This window comes from Rana temporaria, chromosome 2 (assembly GCF_905171775.1).
Source record: "Rana temporaria chromosome 2, aRanTem1.1, whole genome shotgun sequence".
NCBI classification, from domain to species: domain Eukaryota; kingdom Metazoa; phylum Chordata; class Amphibia; order Anura; family Ranidae; genus Rana; species Rana temporaria.
In genome coordinates this window covers 384,576,594-384,589,258 of record NC_053490.1, presented here as the reverse complement: position 1 = coordinate 384,589,258, position 12,665 = coordinate 384,576,594, and the positions used below count along the sequence as shown (strand labels likewise).

General features: G+C 43.6%; 1 protein-coding gene across 4 annotated transcripts in view; it reads left to right on the top strand.

Annotated features, from left to right (window-relative positions):
• Window positions 1-12,665, top strand: part of ZCCHC17 (zinc finger CCHC-type containing 17) — a 75,936-nt gene that overhangs the window by 31 nt on the left and 63,240 nt on the right. For 3 of the 4 annotated variants that reach the window (XR_005747069.1, XM_040337923.1, XM_040337925.1), the window contains exons 1-4: window positions 2-107; window positions 4,007-4,104; window positions 8,043-8,100; window positions 8,328-8,428. Coding sequence is in view for 3 of the 4 variants with exons in the window: in XM_040337923.1 (XP_040193857.1) it covers window positions 4,063-4,104; window positions 8,043-8,100; window positions 8,328-8,428 (201 nt within the window). In the remaining variant the exon portion in view is untranslated. Of the gene's footprint in view, window position 1; window positions 108-4,006; window positions 4,105-8,042; window positions 8,101-8,327; window positions 8,429-12,665 lie in introns of those variants that run through there. The other variant, XM_040337924.1, reaches the window with a different exon arrangement.

Below are 12,665 nucleotides of genomic sequence, written 5' to 3'. Positions count from 1 at the left end.
GTGGGGTGTGTTTGTTATTGGTGGTGAACCCGGAAATAGGCGGGGTTATATATCTCCGGGGGGCGGGTTGTGAGTGCGGCAAGCGCTGGCATGGCGGCGTGTACAAGGTAAGGAAGTTCTGGAAAGATTATTGGTTTTCAGTGAAGTGCAGGAAGATTTACTACTCTATCAGGTCCTAGCATTAGGTTGTATTGTGTATGTACACTCAGTCACCATGCAGCTAAATACATATAGATGTGCCTTTAAAAATGTTCCTCCCGCTTGCTGTCTTTATTTTGTTCACATGGACAGCCATGCATGTGCAGCTCGGTGTACAATCCCAACTTCTGTACTATGCTGGGAGTAAGTGTACGTGCATTGTGACCAGGGCTGTGGAGTCGGTAGATAAATGTTCCGACTCCGACTCCTCAGTTTTATGTACCTCTGACTGCGACTCCCCGACTCCGACTCCTCTGTATTAATATGTGAATGTATTTTATACATTTCTTGAGGGAAAGAAACGCAACCTACCACAGGACTACTGGCTGGGAAGCCAACAGTCTACTGTATTGCACAGTTTAAGCAAAAGACAAACACAATGAAAACAAAGTTTTATTAATTTTTTTTTCCCATAGTCATGTTTAAAGTTTAAGCTAACAATCGGAGTTTACAAGTTTTTATAGCCTTAGCTAAATGACAGCAGTTTTTCCAATGGTTTACAGCTTCAGTCTTGAACTATTGGCCCTCCATTCCCTTCACTTATACAAGTGTCTCACTCTCTAGTCCTGCAAAAAACATATTTATTTAATCCCTTATCAGTGAGAGGCTAGGTTACACATGGGCGCTGCGTTCCCTGTAAAAGCAGAACACAACACTATGGAAAGTATAAGTATTGCAGCTCCTAATTGTGCGTTGCGTGCCATATAGTGAAGCACATGAAAAGCATGCTTCTTCACGGTCACTTAACGTGTTCGTTTTGCGGTTACGTGAGGCACTGCATGCATTGGTCTTTATTCTTACAGTAGAGAAGTCATTAATTATAACTTTTTGTGAATTGGGACATTTAAACTTGCTTTTTTTTTTTTTTTTTATTCCAATCTAAATTTAGTAGGAGTCGGAGTCGGTGCATTGTTTGCCGACTCCGACTCCAGGTACCCAAAATTTCCCCCGACTCCGACTTCTCGACTCCGACTCCACAGCCCTGATTGTGACACTAATAGCAATGCTAGTTGTGCTATCCTGGCCAATGAAGATGGCTGAATACAGAAACATGTATGATTAAAGGGGTTGTAAAGGATTTATCTTTTCCCTAAATAGCTTCCTTTACCTTAGTGCAGTCCTCCTTCACTTACCTCATCCTTCGATTTTGCTTTTAAATGTCCTTATTTCTTCTGAGAAATCCTCACTTCCTGTTCTTCTGTCTGTAACCACACACAGTAATGCAAGGCTTTTTCCCTGGTGTGGAGAAAGCCTCTTGAGGGGGGAGGGGGCGAGCAGACAAGTCAGGACACTCTACTTTGCAGATAGAGAAAGGAGCTGTGTGTTAGTGGGCATCCTGACACTCCTGCTCGCCCCTCTCCCCTCAAGAGGCTTTTTTTCACACCAGGAAGAAAGCCTCTCATTGCTGTGTGTAGTTACAGACAGAAGAACAGGAAGTGAGGATTTCTCAGAAGAAATAAGGACATTTAAAAGCAAAATCGAAGGATGAGGTAAGTGAAGGAGGACTGCACTGAGGTAAAGGAAGCTATTTAGGGAAAACATTTTTTTCCTTTACAACCCCTTTAACCACTTCAGCTCAAGAAGGTTCCCCCACCCCTTTTGTGACAAGGCCATTTTTTTTGCGATACGGCACTGCGTTACTGTAAGGCCCCTTCAACGCGGTCGGACCGGACCATTCAGGTCTGCCTGTCATATTTGTCGGCGGACCTGAACTGCCGCTCAATACATCTCTATGGAGCATCGGATGTCAGCGGAGACATGTCCGCTGACACCCGATCCGCTAAAATCAGACGGATGGCGATATGTCGCCATCCGTCCATATCGGATCAGGTGAGATCTGATGAAAATGGACATGCTGTCCATTTTCATCAGATCTCTCCATAGGAGACCGCGGTGCCCGACAAGCCTCTTCCCACTCAGTGAGCAGAGAGGGACTTGTCATCCACCAGCTCAGCGGAGATCTGCGGAGAGATCTCCTGCTGAGCTGGTGGACTTCGCTGAGACGGAGTCCGTCTAGTGTGAAAGGGGCCTTACTGACAGCTGTGTGGTTCTGCAACACTGTATGCAAATATAATAAGATGTCCCCCCCCCCCCCCCACAAATAGAACTTCTATTTGGTGCTATTTAATCAACTTCAACTCTGCGGTTTTTTCTTTTGTGCGCCATAAACAAAAATAGACAGACAAATGGAAGGTGGAGGAGTGCAAGGTATCTAACATCCACCAGCTCTGTGATGTCATCATGGAGGAGTAGAAGAGGACTCCAGTGGCAACCTGTGATGCTCTGGTGAACTCCATGCCCAAGAGGGTTAAGGCAGTGCTGGAAAATAATAGTGGCCACACAAAATATTGACACTTTGGCCCAATTTGGAAATTTTCACCTAGGGGTGTACTCTCTTTTGTTGCCAGTGGTTTAGACATTAATGGCTGTGTTGAGTTATTTTGAGGGGACAGCAAATTTACATTGTTATACAAGCTGTACACTCAATACTTTACATTGTAGCAAAGTGTCATTTCTTCAGTGTTGTCACATATATTAGTGCCCCTGTGCATAGTAACCAATCAGCTTCTTACCTTAGCTTGACTAGGATTGACAATTGAACCAAGAAGCTGACTAGTACACAGCTGCACCAGATTCTGTGTGCAGAATATATATATATATATATATATATATATATATATATATAATGTATATATAATTTTACTAGTAATGGTGCCAATCAGTGACTTGCGGTGAAAAAAAAATTAGTCTTCGGTGCTAAAAATATGCACTGTCACTGTACTAATGACACTGGCTGGGAAGGGATTAACATCTATGGTGATCAGGGGTTAAATGTGTGGCCAACATGTTTTGCTGTGTATGCTGCTTTTACTAAGCAATGTGCTGTTTTTTTTTACTTCCTGCCAGTGAAGCTGTGGGTGGGTGTCCCCTCTCACTGCTTGTAAAAGCAATCCAGCAGCGAGTTTGGCCACTAGCAGGGGTCAAGTCCTGGGGGAAAAAAGTGTGGGAACTCCCACCCAAGATCCACTCCCCCCCCCCCCCCCCCAAAAAAAAAAAAAAAAAATGATACGCTCATATGCCTAATTACTAAACCGCATGTTTTTTTTTTTTTTCCGATCAGATTCTTTCTAAATCCCGCGATAACTCGTGGCAGACCTCCGCAATGTCTTCTGGGAACAATGACAAAAGCTTCCAGGAGACATTGCGGCATCAAGGAAGTGACGGAATATCCGCACACTACCTGATAAATCCATATACAGGAAGCGGCCAGTTACATAAAGGATTACTAAGGTTCGCCTGCTCCTGACAGTGACTCGAGTTGGGCATCGCCGCTTAGTGAAGGATTGGCTCGGGCGGCTCGGCTGCTCTCGTCCTGCAAAGGTAACTGCAATCCTGCTGTGAAAAAAGTGCAGGAACTCCGTTCCCACGCGTTCCCGCAGGACTTGAGCCCTGGCCACTAGTATTGCTTTTACAAGAGAGCGGACCGTCAACTCTAGGTACCAGAATGGTGTACAGGTGTGTCACTGGTTGCATTAAGGTAAAAAAAAACTTTTGACTTTGGAATTGCATTCATTCAAAAATTAACCAAGGAATAAAGTTTAATCTGAAGGACAAGGTATTAAAACCATACAAATGGTATTGTCTCTTGCATTTACTAATCAAAAGTGTACATTGGGCAGATTGGTACTAATTATTTTATTTCTTTTCCTCCAGAATTTCGAATCGGGCCACTGCAGGTCAAGTGCACCTGTCAGTAAATTGAGAATGATTTCAGAAGCGACAAACTGTTTAATTTTTTATCTTGCAGATGATTACACCATCATTCTTGTGAGCCATCAGTTTTGTACATCACTCAAAAAAGCAATGGATAATGTGCCAGAGTTATATGAAATCTTCAAAGGAGAGGTAAGCATATTAAAGTTACCAAAATAATGAAAGTGATATTAAAGTCTTTTAAATAACAAACATGTCCTAGGCTCTTGTGCACATCACTGGATCGCGATGGGGCTCAGGTAAATATTAAAGGGAGCTACTGCACACAAGGTAAAAAAAAAAACTTGAGCCTTTAGAACCACTTTAAAGTGTATCTAAACCCAAAAATGTAATGTATTGCAGATCACTAGTGGTTTGTGTGGTGGCTGCATTCATTTTTTTTTTTTGTTTCCCCCAAGCATTATATATATATAGAATGAATGAATGAATTCCTCTCTTAGTAATCCTGCAAATAACATGTCATGTCCCTATATGGCTACATCACCCTTCCACTGTATCTATGGAAGTAGCCATCTCTGTATCTCTTTCACTCTATTACATGGGGGGGGGGGGGGCATTTTGGTACATTACTGAAGATGGTTAGGAAGGAGGTTAATCTTCAGGAGGTGGCAAGGACACTGCATTTCTTTAGATTAACTGGTATTTGCTGAAAATGTTGGCATGTAAAAAAAGAAAGCTAATGCAACCACCTCAACTAAGCACTGAGCTGTAATATATTGCATTGTTCTTGGGTTTAATTCTCCCTTTAAGTAGGACTATTCAACCTCATATGTGTTTTGAACCTGCATAGTTGTGCTGCATCCAAATAGCTAGGACAAAGTCATTTAAAGTACTTTTTGTACACCCTGACTTAGAATGTGTTACTTATGCAGTTTATTTTTTTTTATTTTTATTTTTTATATCTGCAATGATCATGCATACATCATAAGGCATCTTTTTCCGGTACTTCATAGCTACCCCACAGTTAGTGCATCATTTTTAATGCATTGTACACTGCATGATGAAGGGGAGGGGGGACTATAATGGTTTTCGGTTAAGTGTGTGTGTGTGTCTATAAAAGTGGGAATCATTATATACAGGTGAAACAAGTTAGAGGGGACATTCCTGATAGGTGGAGAGCCAGCTGAAGCCACTTTGCGATCATTTGTTTTGTGATTTACTATATTGGTGTATATGTGGTTGTAACATTAAGCCCTGGTTCACACTGGGTTACGGGAATGAAGACGTGCCAGTTCAGCTGCAGCGTCACACTGTTTAGGACGGTGCCATTGCCGGCAAATGCCACCGATTTGACATGCGGTTTGACATGTCAAATCGCACCACTGTGAACCAGGGCTCAATGCCGGCTACACATGACACTATAGCAGGGCTCAAAATTTCAAGTCCTGAGCTACTAGCCAGGCCTCAAGAGTTACTCGCCACCAGTTGCCCCACCTAATTCATACACTGCCCTGCGCCTAATTGCACCCGTAAACACGCCCTCGTAGATTATCTCATGGAATGACAATGTTTTATGCAGAATCAAGTTACAAAATTAAATATTACCAACAACAACTTTAACAAAATGGGACAGGGCACTGGGGGCAGACCAGAGGGACAGGGCACTGGGGGCAGACCAGAGGGACAGGGCACTGGGGGCAGACCAGAGGGAAAGGGCACTAGAACTGGGTCTCTTCCCCATTCTCACCTAATAGGTGAAGGCGTTCGAGTCCTTAGTATTGCAGTAAAGTGTATAGCTGAGTGTGTCCCCGGTATCAGAGTAGCACCAGTGCTGGTGCTACTCTGATACCAGGGACACACTCGGCTATACACTTTACTGCAATACTAAGGACTCGAACGCCTTCACCTATTATCCTTTCCATACCCATGGACTAAGGTCCGTTAGGTGGGCGATTATTTAGACAGATTTACCCATCTGTTCTTCCATGTCCGGTTCAATACACTGTATGTATTAGCTGAGTGCGTTAACATATACCTGGATTAGGTTCATTGTTCATTGCTTACCAGCAATCAACTGCTATACCACCGCATGCAATTTAGTCTTGCATTTTGATGATTACACTCCCCTATCTGGTTGAGATAAATTTCTCTGTGAATTACAACCAGTGATAGGCCAATACGAGACCGTTCGTTGATTACCACCAACGCGGGATACCCCTTAACGAAATATCTATGCTCCTGAGGAAGCGCTAATTCCATAAGCGCGCAACATGTCGAGCAAATCCTCCTAGTCCTCTGGACAACCATCTGGTTACTTGTGATACAACGTTTTTATAATTATGCTTTTTATCTTAAGCTTTTTATGTTAGAACTATACAATGAATATGAACCGTGTGTGGTAAACCAGTTGTCAATTGAATTTCACTTCGTGATTTTTTATTTATAACGGTTTCTATGATATTTCTGTACCTATAATAAATCTTTTCTAGAATTTGTGTATCGTGTGCCTTCAAAGCCCAATTTACTAGTCCTTAGTTCAATTCTACATTATCGGGGCGGTGGCACACCTAATACCGGTGCATCCGTATTATCACCTTACGCTTGATGCACACAAAATTAGGGTTTTCTTTTCATTGACACCATAGCACAGCGCACACTGACAGCGCACAGCACACATTGAGACCAGTCTGTTCACAGTGCTCAGGCTAAACTGTTGGACACTTACATAGAGCACAAGAAGTAGAAGAAAACTGCATAAACTAGAAGGCTGCCGCTCTCATGTCAGGGCAACTTTCAGTGAGCGCTGCACCGGAGTGGTCATTTTTGCAATCCTCCACCTCACTCATTACTTTCTGCTCTCCAGCTACATTGGTCGGGGCCCGGGGGAGGGGGGCAGGCTCAGAGAGGTCATACTGTTGGGTCCCATGGCTTAATGAGAATTGTAAGTAGAGCACCTGTGTACTGCTCTGCCTGTGCGCAGCTCACCAGACTACTTTTCCCGAGCATGCACCTTTCCTCTTCGGCCGCCAATCTCATCGGGACTCTAAGGCCCCGTACACACGAGAGGATCTATCCGCTGGAACTGATCTGCGGATCAGTTCCAGCGGATAGATCCGCTGGTGTGTACATCCCAGCGGATCTTTTTCCGCTGATTTTTTTTTCGGGCCGACCGATTTCCAGCAGATAAAAATTTCTTAGCATGCTAAGAAATCTATCCGCTGGAATCGGCTTCAGCGGATCGATCCGGTGGTCTGTACAGACTCACCGGATCGATCCGTCCTTATCGCGGCGACGGCGCGACACGTCATCGCGATGGGATTTTGGCGCGGATTTCGATCCGATGGTGAGTACACTCCATCGGATCCAAATCCGCAGAAATCCTCGAGAGGATTTATCCGCGGATACGGTCCGGCGGACCGTATCCGCGGATCAATCCTCTCATCTGTACCCGGCATAAGTGTAGGCACAGATTGGAGGGAGATTGGTCATGCAGCCCTGTCATCACTCGCCCCCAGCTTAAATCCACTCGCCAAATGCTAGTAGGCTAGTGGAAATTTTGAGGGCTGCACTATAGGAAGATTGGTTAAAACTGGTGCACACAGAATCTGGTGCAGCCGTGTATGGTAACCAGTCAGCTTCTTGGTTCAATTGTCAATCTTGGTTGAACAAGCTGAGGTAAGAAGCTGATTGGTTACTATGACTCTGCCTTTGATTGAAACACTGGCCATAGCTGATGGGAGTGTGATAGAAAGATATGCACCACTACCCTGACTCCATCCCATATGTTTGTGTACATTTAGCTTGAACTGTTGAGCTCTATTTTTTTTAAATTCTTTTTAAGCAGGGATTGGTAAAAACTGTAAAACCTGTAAATGGGAATTTGAAGCTTCACCTGGTGTGTGTGTGTGTATATGTTTGTGTATATGTATGTATGTATGTATGTATGTATGTATGTGTATATATATGTATGTGTATATATATATATATATATATATATATATATATATATATATATATATATATATATATATATACATACATTTTACAAAAAAAAAAAAATTGTATGCAATATTTCATATTTATAGTATGCTAATAGTTTTAATGTAGTTAAACCATTCTATTTTCTGTAGGTTGCAAATGTCACAGATTATGGAGCATTTATCAAAATTCCAGGTTGCACAAAGCAAGGTGAGGCCCACTGCTAAGAATACGTGTGTGTGTGTGTGTGTGTGTGTGTGTGTGTGTGTGTGTGTGTGTGTGTGTGTGTGTGTGTGTGTGTGTGTGTGTGTGTGTGTGTGTGTGTGTGTGTGTGTGTGTGTGTGTGTGTGTGTGTGTGTGTGTGTGTGTGTGTGTGTGTGTGTGTGTGTGTACAAATAAAGTAAAACTTTATTTTATTTTTTTTGCTTACTTACCAGGTCTTGTCCACAAAACACACATGTCATCTTCTCATGTTGACCATCCTTCAGAAGTAGTAGACATTGGTGAGAAAGTGTGGGTGAAGGTTATTGGTAACGAGGTACTACATTTAAATTTTTGTTGGCATGCAAAGTTTATTCTGTTACTATAAATATTCATGGCCTCACAAAATGGACAAAAATAAACAAGCATATCATTTACCATAATGACGGGACTATATATATATATATATATATATATATATATATATATATATATATATATATATATATATATATATATATATATATATATATATATATAATCTCTCACATTTGAACATACAGAGTGCTTCTGTGTATTCTAACTGGAATAGGTTTAGATCAGTCTCTCTATGACATTCTTTCATCATGTATCCTTTAATTAAAACTGGGCACTTTGCAAAATTTACCTTTTTGCATTTTAGCAAAGTCACTAAGTGAGGTAAACTCTCAATATGACCCTGGAAGGCACAATTATATTTTTTGCTTGGCTTTTTTAATGGAACATCTTTTGCAGAGCTGGTAGAATGAAAATGCTGTAGTACTCGTGTCAGGGTTATATGCAATTGTTTATCCATCCAGCATAATGTGTTTGTCAGTGCAGCAGTGTTTGAGTATGTGTCAAAATGGAATTTATATTTGTTCTGAGCGCTATATGTTAGTGCTTCATATCTAATGAATTTCATAGAAAAAAAAAAACGTTTCTTCCATGGCAGGGAGACGGTAAGGTTCAGTGGTTGGTGAATGGCTATTGGCCATGTGCGATGCATGCCCGTTTTTGCTATGGCTTAATTTATGCTCCAGCTGTTATGAACTGGGCCTGTTTAGCATTAATGGCCGAGTTCTCCCTGAATGCTTTTCCCAAACACGACCTCCCCTTTTTTATGTTGACACAAATGAGGAGCAGTCCATTGCTTTGTAATGGTGGACCCAGCCTCCACGCTATTAGTCTGAGCTTCTGTAGGCCGTTTATGCTTTGTGTTACTGCGAGTAAAAAATCCAGCCTCCAGACGTTCTCACCTAAAGGATGCTCTTCCTCTCTACATCACAGTCGTTCTTTTCTAGGGTTGCTTTGGTAGCCTCTCGCAGACGTGATCAAGGTATCGCTATCGCTGCTCATGTTATTAAAAAGGGGAACATGCTGGGCATATGGTGTGCCTTCTTTGCCTGGAAACATGACGTGTCAACTATGCCTTAAATCAGGGGTGCCCAACCTTTTGAAGAAAGAGGGCCACTTAAGCGGCTTGGTAACTGATCTCGGGCCACAATGAACGGAGCGGGTGGATGGCAGTCCACTCTACTCTACTTTTTTTCTTTTTGCGGATCAGATTGGAGGTAGTCCATTTGCATCAGTCACTCCTTAGAGGTAAATGGTGAGTCTGATTGGGTCGGACTGACCATGTGAAAGGGCCCTAAGGCTGCTTTCACAATGATGCATGGTTGTTTACCCACACCATGAGTGCAGCACAGTGGCTTTCCTGCAGGTTAGCTGCACTTTACCAAAGACTTCTATTATATCCTGTAGGTGTGGTGCACTTTCAGAAATCACACCAAACTCACAGGCAATAGAAGTCTATGGCTCAGTGCAGGTAATCAGTTTTAAAGCATCCAGTTACCACTGCAGAACAGAAATGCCCATATGTACACTATGGCCCGGATTCAGACACTGGCGCATATTTATGCCGCCGTAGCGTATCTCCTTTACGCTACGCCGACGCAGCGCAGAGAGGCAAGCACTGAATTCACAAAGCACTTCCTCCCAAATCTGCGCTGGGTTTCTCAGGCGTAAGTCGGCGTAAGTGGAAGTGGGCATGAGCTATGCTAATGAGGCGTGACCCCATGCAAATGATGGGCCGAGCACCAGATAGATGCGTATCGCCAACTGCGCATGCGCTGTCCCGTAGGCGCATCTCAGTGCGCATGCTCACAATCGCGTCGGAACAACTGCCTATGATACGTCGGATCACTGCCTATGGCGTGAACGTAACCTATGCCTAGTCATATTCACGTCCTACGTAAAATACGTAATATACGTTGGTTTGTGTTCCCTGGTGCAGCCCTTTGCATGGATTCTGCTGAGTTACACCTCCTTTATGGGGCATAACTTTACGCCGGACGTATGACTTTACGCGCACTGCGTCGGGTGCACGTACGTTCGTGAATAGGCGTATCTCCCTCATTTGCATATGTGAATAGAAAATCAATGGGAGCGCCAAATACGACCAGTGTAAATATGCGCCCACTCTACGCCGGCGTAGGCAATTTACGTCGGTCGGATGAAGCCTATTTTCAGGCGTATCTTAGTTTCTGAGGCCGGCGCATAGATACGACGGCGCATATTTGCGGCGTATCTCGAGATACGTTGGCGCAAGTGCTTTGTGAATCCGGGCCTGTGATTTTAGTAATAAACTCACCTTTAATAACCGTATTCTATTCTATTGTATTCCATCCCAGAGCAGGAGGTCGCGGGCCACATCAGAGGGCTCTGTGGGCCACATGTGTCCCCCGGGCCACTGGTTGGGCACCCCTGCCTTAAATCATTCAAGATGAAGAATCAGACTTGTGCTTATGCATTCTAGCAGTGGAGGAAAATATGCAAACATATGAGACAACAAATCTACATCCACAAAGCCAGTGGCCATGTCAGGCCCAGTACAAGCAGAACGGCCTCCTTCGCCAGTGTGACTATGTTGGCCCTTTTTTCTGGCCCTTGGGAATTCCTCCCACAGATCTAAAATTCTATTACTCCCACTGATATAAATGTTGAAACATTATTTCCCCCAGTCGTCTTCCAGGTCAGCCCTTGAGAGATGGAGTTCCTCCCTCCAAACAGGAAACTCGTTGCCAATTGGTCTTTTAACCACTTCCTTACCGCGTCATTGTGAAATGACGGCGGCAGGAACCCCTCCTCGATCCAGGAGGACGTCATATGACGTCCTGGGCTTTGCGGGTGGATATCTGAATGATGCCTGCAGCTAGAGGCATCATTCAGATATCCTTCTCTCCTGCCGGCGATTCTGCACAACATAAAAACGATCATAGCGGCGATTCCGCCGCTAGATCGTTCTTACAGGCGGCGGGAGGGGACATCCCCCCCTCCCGCCGCCATCCGGTGCTTCTCCGGGCTCTCCCGTGCCATCGGGGGCCCGGAGAAAGAATCGTCCGGCGCTGGCAGGAAGCATAGAGATGACTGGTGACCAGATGGTCACCAGTCATCTCTATGACCGTCGGAGGACCCGGGCGCGATGTGATGACGTCATGCCCGGGTCCCCGTAAGTAAACAAAGCCGCAATTGCGGCTGCTAAGCAACAGTAAGCATGAGATCGGTGAATTTTTTTTTCACCGATTTCATGCTTTCCAGCCTGGAGGAGAGATGTGCGGTCTTATTGACCCCGCATCTCTCCATAAAGAGGACCTGTCACACACATTCCTATTACAAGGGATGTTTACATTCCTTGTAATAGGAATAAAAGTGATAATAAAAAAAATAAAAAAAAAAAGTGTAAAAAATAAATAAATAAATATGTAAAAAAAAAAAAAAAGAAATAAAAAATATTTTTTTTTAACGCCCCTGTCCCCAGTAGCTTGCGCGCAGAAGCGAACGCACACGCAAGTCCCGCCGACATATGTAAACGCCGTTAAAACCACATATGTGAGGTATCGCCGCGTGCGTTAGAGTGCCAGCAACAATTCTAGCACTAGACCTCTGTAAATCTAAACTGGTAACCTGTAAAAAATTTAAAAGCGTTGCCTATGGAGATTTTTAAGTACCGAAGTTTGGCGCCATTCCATGAGTGTGCGCAATTTTAAAGCGTGACATGTTGGGTATCTATTTACTCGGTGTAACATCATCTTTCATATTTTACAAAAAAATTGGGCTAACTTTACTGTTTTGTTATTTTTTTTAATTCATGAAACAATTTTTTTCCAAAAAAAAGGCGTTTGAAAAATTAATGCGCAAATGGCGTGCAAGATAAAACGTTTCAATGACCGTCGTTTTATTCCCTAGGGTGTCTGCTAAAAAAACATATATAATGTTTGGGGGTTCTGTGTAATTTTCTAGCAAAAAAAATATGATTTGTACATGTAGGAAAGAAGTGCCAGAATAGGCCTGGTATGGATGTGTGTATAACTGCCCTGTATGGAAGTGGTTAAGGAGGTTCCTGGCCAGTCTTGGTGTTTCCTCCATCTGGAGGAGACAGGTTGCCTGATGGCACCGTATTGGCTCAAGAGAGCCTGGTTCTCTCAGCTCCTCAGTCTCTCAGCAGATGAGCCTTGGCTACTTCCTCTCAGGGACTACCCGATATGTTAAGGATC